Source organism: Vanellus vanellus, assembly GCF_965231255.1.
Source record: "Vanellus vanellus genome assembly, contig: HAP1_SCAFFOLD_1791, whole genome shotgun sequence".
Classification (NCBI taxonomy): Eukaryota; Metazoa; Chordata; class Aves; order Charadriiformes; family Charadriidae; genus Vanellus; species Vanellus vanellus.
Window position 1 is genome coordinate 22,609 of NW_028126801.1, and position 6,000 is coordinate 28,608.

A 6,000-nucleotide genomic window follows, 5' to 3' on the forward strand; every position below is an offset into this window, starting at 1 on the left:
CCCCGTGGCTACCAGCCCCGTGGCCATCATCCCAGTGGCCACCATCCCCACAGGCACCAGCTCCACGGTCACCAACCCTGTGGCCACCATCTCCATGGCCACCAGCCCCATGGCTACCAGCTCCATGCCCATTATCCCAGTGGCCACCAACCCCATGGCCACCATCCAAGTGACCATCAGCCCCGTGGCCACCATCTCCATGGCTACCATCCCCATGACCACCATCCTCAATGTCACCACCCCTGTGGCCACCAACCCCATGGCTACAAACCTCATGGCCACCAGCCCTATGGCCACCATCTCCATGACCACCAGCCCAGTGGCCACCATCTCCATGCTCACCAACCCTGTGGCCACCACCTCCATGGCCACCAGCCCCGTGGCCACCATCTCCATGGCCACCAGCCCCGTGGCCACCATCTCCATGCCCGTTACCCCAGCGGCCACCATCCTCGTAGCCACCAACACCGTGGCCACCACCACCACCGCAACAACAAGCCCCGTGGCCACCACCCTCCGCCTCCCCCTCCCCATAACCGCCATCCCCAACCCCCTCACCTTCCCGCCCAACATCCCAGTAGCCACCGGGGCCACTAGCCAACTCCAACGACCGCTTGCCCAACCCCAACCGAGGTAGCCCACGCTCCACAGAAGCCAAGAGGACGCACGCCTTACACAGAGGTTGACTGGCGGCGAAGCCGCATCTTCTACACGCCCCCAACGTCTTGGTGGCCACCTCGGCGGCCACCGCTAGCCGGCGTCCCGAGTGACCCAAGGCGGCCACCGTGCTGGCCCGGGTGGCTTCTAAATCCTTGAGGAGGCTTCTGGCGTGGCCACGGTAGGCGTGAGGGGCGTAGACGCACTCGGTGCTGAAGTAGTCCAACCCCTTGAAGTAGGCGTAGAGGACTATCTCCTTCTCGTAGGCGTGTCTCAAGGGCTTACAGCGGGCTACCGCCGGCCACGGGGTGGCTACCGGGGACTGGGGGATCTTCTGGTGGGCTACGGGATGCGGGGTGGCTTTGGAACGGCTGGAGGTGGCCTTCGGGAGCTTCTTGGGCTTCGTGGGGGTCTTCGTAGGGTTCGTGGTGGCCTCCGTGAGCTTCGTGGTGGCCCCCACGGGCTTCGTGGTGGCCCCCATGGGCTTCGTGGTGGCCTCCATGGGCTTCGTGGTGGCCCCCACGGGGTTTGTGGTGGCCCCCACGGGTTTCGTGGTGGTCTCCATGGGGTTTGTGGTGGTCTCCACGGGCTTCGTGGTGGCCCCCATGGGATTTGTGGTGGCCCCCATGGGATTTGTGGTGGCCTCCGCGGGCTCCTTGGTGGTCACAGAGGCCACAGGAACCTTTGTGGGGCTCGTGGTGATCACCGTAGGCTTTGTGGTGGTCTCCATGGGGTTCCCGGTGGCCTCCGTAGGCTTCGTGGTGGTCCCCATGGGGTCCTTGGTGGTCCCCGTGGGGTCCTTGGTGGCCTTCATGGAGTTCCTGGTGGTCCCCATGGAGTTCTTGGTGGTCCCCATGGAGTTCTTGGTGGTCCCCGTGGAGTTCCCAGTGGTCACGGAGCTCTCGGAAGCATTTGTGGGGCTCGTGGTGGCCTTTGGGGCCTCCCCCGGTGCCGCGGTGGCCCCGGCGGCCGTCTGGGTGGCCTCGGTGGCCTCGGTGGCCTCGGTGGCCATCCCGGTGGCCTCGGTGGCCGCGCGCCGCAGCCGGGCCACGTCCCCGCGCAGGAAGTTCATCAGCACCGTCTCGGCGATGTCATCGGCGTTGTGACCTGGGGGGGGACGTGGGTCACCGGGGGGGGACGGCCACCGCTTCCCAGTGCCCTCCCAGTGGCCTCCAGTCCCTCCCAGTGCCATCCCAGTGCTCTCCCGTCATCTTCCAGTCTCTCCCAGTCCCCTTCCAGTCCCTCCCAGTCCTCTCCAGTATCTCCCAGTCCCCTTCCAGTCCCTCCCAGTCCTCTCCAGTACCTCCCAGTCCCCTTCCAGTCCCTCCCAGTCCATTCCCGTCACCTCCCACTGCTCTCCAGTGTCTCCCAGTCCTCTCCAGTATCTCCCAGTCCCCTTCCAGTCCCTCCCAGTCCATTCCCGTCACCTCCCACTGCTCTCCAGTGTCTCCCAGTCCTCTCCAGTATCTCCCAGTCCCCTTCCAGTCCCTCCCAGTCCATTCCCGTCACCTCCCAGTGCTCTCCAGTGTCTCCCAGTCCATTCCCGTCACCTCCCACTGCTCTCCAGTCTCCCAGTCCTCTCCAGTATCTCCCAGTCCCCTTCCAGTCCCTCCCAGTCCTCTCCAGTATCTCCCAGTCCCCTTCCACTGCTTCCCAGTCCATTCCCGTCACCTCCCACTGCTCTCCAGTGTCTCCCAGTCCTCTCCAGTATCTCCCAGTCCCCTTCCAGTTCCTCCCAGTCCTCTCCAGTATCTCCCAGTCCCCTTCCACTGCTTCCCAGTCCATTCCCGTCACCTCCCACTGCTCTCCAGTGTCTTCCAGTCCTCTCCAGTATCTCCCAGTCCCCTTCCAGTGCCTCCCAATCCATTCCCGTCACCTCCCACTGCTCTCCAGTGTCTCCCAGTCCTCTCCAGTATCTCCCAGTCCCCTTCCAGTCCCTCCCAATCCATTCCCGTCACCTCCCAGTGCTCTCCAGTGTCTCCCAGTCCTCTCCAGTATCTCCCAGTCCCCTTCCAGTCCCTCCCAATCCATTCCCGTCACCTCCCAGTGCTCTCCAGTGTCTCCCAGTCCTCTCCAGTATCTCCCAGTCCCCTTCCAGTCCCTCCCAATCCATTCCCGTCACCTCCCAGTGCTCTCCAGTGTCTCCCAGTCCATTCCCGTCACCTCCCAGTGCTCTCCAGTATCTCCCAGTCCCCTTCCAGTGCCTCCCAGTCCCCTTCCAGTGCCTCCCAGTCCCCTTCCAGTGCCTCCCAGTCCATTCCTGTCACTTCCCAGCGCTCTCCAGTGCCTCTCAGTCCCATCCCAGTGCCTCCCAGTCCATTCCCAGCACCTCCCAGTGCCCTCCTAGTGTTCTCCAATCCATCCCAGTACCTTGCCATCCCCTCCCAGTCTCCTCCCAGTGCCTCCCAGTCCTCTCGTATTACCTCTCAGTCCACTTCCAGTGCGCCCCAATCCATCCCCATCATCTCCCAGTTCCCTCCAGTCTCTCCCAACCCCTCCCAGTGCCCTCCCAGTCCACTCCAGTGCCCTCCCATCACCTACCAGTCCACTCCAGTCTATCCCAGTGCCCTCCCACCCCCTCCCAGTTCCCTCCAATCTCTCCCATCCTTTCCCAGTCCACTCCAGTGTCTCCCAGTGCCCTCCCACCCCCTCCCAGTCCCCTCCAGTCCGTCCCAGTCCACTCCAGTCCCTCCCAGTGCCCTCCCACACCCTCCCAGTCCACTCCAGTCCATCCCACTGCCCTCCCATCCTCTTCCAGTCCACTCCAGTGTCTCCCAGTGCCCTCCCATCCCCTCCCAGTGCCCTCCCACCCTCTCCCAATCCGCTCCAGTGCCTTCCCACCCCCTCCCATCCCCTCCCATCCCCTCCAGTGCCCTCCCATCCCCTCCCAGTCCGCTCCACTATCTCCCAGTGCCCTCACATCCCCTCCCAGTGCCCTCCCACCCTCTCCCAATCCGCTCCAGTGCCCTCCCATCCCCTCCCATCCCCCTCCCATCCCCTCCCAGTCCACTCCAGTGCCCTCCCATCCCCTCCCAGTCCACTCCAGTGCCCTCCCATCCCCTCCCAGTCCACTCCAGTCCATCCCACTGCCCTCCCATCCTCTCCCAGTCCGCTCCAGTATCTCCCAGTACCCTCCCATCCCCTCCCATCCCCTCCCAGTCCCCTCCAGTCCATCCCACTGCCCTCCCATCCTCTCCCAATCCACTCCAGTATCTCCCAGTGCCCTCCCATCCCCTCCCAGTGCCCTCCCACCCTCTCCCAATCCGCTCCAGTGCCTTCCCACCCCCTCCCATCCCCTCCCAGTCCCCTCCAGTGCCCTCCCATCCCCTCCCATCCCCTCCAGTGCCCTCCCATCCCCTCCCAGTCCGCTCCACTATCTCCCAGTGCCCTCACATCCCCTCCCAGTGCCCTCCCACCCTCTCCCAATCCGCTCCAGTGCCCTCCCATCCCCTCCCATCCCCCTCCCATCCCCTCCCAGTCCACTCCAGTGCCCTCCCATCCCCTCCCAGTCCACTCCAGTCCATCCCACTGCCCTCCCATCCTCTCCCAGTCCGCTCCAGTATCTCCCAGTGCCCTCCCATCCCCTCCCAGTCCCCTCCCATCCCCTCCCAGTCCACTCCAGTCCATCCCACTGCCCTCCCATCTTCTCCCAGTCCGCTCCAGTATCTCCCAGTGCCCTCCCATCCCCTCCCAGTCCCCTCCCACCCCCTCCCAGTCCACTCCAGTCCATCCCACTGCCCTCCCATCCTCTCCCAGTCCGCTCCAGTATCTCCCAATGCCCTCCCATCCCCTCCCAGTCCCCTCCCACCCCCTCCCAGTCCACTCCAGTCCATCCCACTGCCCTCCCATCCTCTCCCAGTCCACTCCAGTATCTCCCAGTCCCCTCCCACCCCCTCCCAGTCCCCTCCAGTGCCCTCCCATCCCCTCCCAGTCCCCTCCAGTGCCCTCCCATCCCCTCCCAGCGCCTTACCAGTAGCCAACCAGTCGACCCCCAGCAGCCTGGCCCCCCGCTCCAGCGCCTGCCTCCTCCAGACGCCGCAGAAGGTGCAGCGGCTGCCGCCCCCGAGCCGGTCCCCCACCTCGTCCACGCTCCAGCCGAAAAGTTGCCGGTGGGATAAAACCAGTAAAGGCAAATCGCCGCGGTTCCGCCTGACGGCGCTCAGCGCCGCCTCCCGGTACCCGGCGATGCCTTCGTCCACCGCCACCAGTACCAAGCGGTAACCGTAAGCGTGGCGCTGGTTTAACTGGGAGAGGAGGTGGGCGAGGACGGCGGAGTCTTTGCCGCCGGAGGCCGCCACGGCGACAGTGGAGCCGGGTTTTGGGGTGGCGGGGGGGGGGGAAAGGGGGTGTCCCCCCCTTCGGGCGGCGTCGGCGGCGGTGATGTCAGCGGTGATGTCAGCGGCGATGGCGCGGTGGGCTTCGGCCTCGAAGGCGGCGAGGAAGCAGCGGCGGCAGAGGGGTTCGGCGGTGCGGGGGCGGCGGAGGGCGGCGGGGAGGGGGCAGCGGCGGCAGCGGGGGGGCGGCATGGCGGCTGGGGGGGGGGGGGGCAAAAAAGAGAGAGAGGGGGGTAAGTTGGGGGGCGCTCCTAAGGGGGGGGGGGGGGGGGAGGGGAGGAGGGGGGTACCTGTGGGGGGGGAGCACCCCTAAGGGGGGGGGGGGAAACCCTAAGGGGGGGGTCATCTTTGGGGGGGGGAATGGGGGGGCACCCGGGAGGGGGGGGGAACACCCCTAAGGGGGGGGTAGGGGTCCCTGGGGGGCAGTCGTGGGGGTGGGGGGCAACCAAAAGGGGGGGGGAATGGGGGGCAGTCGTGGGGGTGGGGGGCAACCAAAAGGGGGGGGGAATGGGGGGCACCCGGGGGGGGGGAACCCTAAGGGGGGGGTCATCTTTGGGGGGGGGGGAATGGGGGGGCACCCTGGGGGGGGGGCACCCTGGACCTAAGGGGGGGTCATCTTTGGGGGGGGATGGGGGCACCCTGGGGGGGGGGGAGCACCCCTAAGGGGGGGTAGGGGTCCCTGGGGGGGCAGTCTTGGGGGTAGGGGGCACCGGGGGGGGGGGGGGGGGGGGGGGGTCATCTTTGGGGGGGGGGGAATGGGGGGGGCACCCTTGGAGGAGGGAGCACCCCTAAGGGGGGGTCATCTTTGGGGGGGGCACCCTAAGGGGGGGAATGGGGGGGCACCCTGGGAGGGGGGAGCACCCCGGGGGAGGGGTAGGGGTCCCTGGGGGGGCAGTCTTGGGGTGGGGGGCACCCTAAAGGGGGGGGGAATGGGGGCACCCTGGGGGGGGGGAACCCTAAGGGGGGGGGTCCATCTTTTGGGGGGGGGGAATGGGGGGGCACCCTGGGG

At 66.8% G+C, this 6,000-nt stretch overlaps 1 protein-coding gene across 1 annotated transcript; it reads right to left on the reverse strand.

The window, feature by feature from the left end:
• Nucleotides 1-431: 431 nt before the first annotated feature.
• On the reverse strand, nucleotides 432-5,186 carry CTU1 (cytosolic thiouridylase subunit 1; the record flags this gene model as incomplete). The annotated part of the gene is made up of 3 exons (XM_082501465.1): nucleotides 4,628-5,186; nucleotides 559-1,764; nucleotides 432-451 (listed from the first exon to the last, which is right to left on the reverse strand). The coding sequence occupies exons 1-3, from the start codon at nucleotides 5,181-5,183 to the stop codon at nucleotides 432-434; spliced, it is 1,782 nt and encodes a 593-aa protein (XP_082357591.1). The 5' UTR covers nucleotides 5,184-5,186.
• Nucleotides 5,187-6,000: the final 814 nt, after the last annotated feature.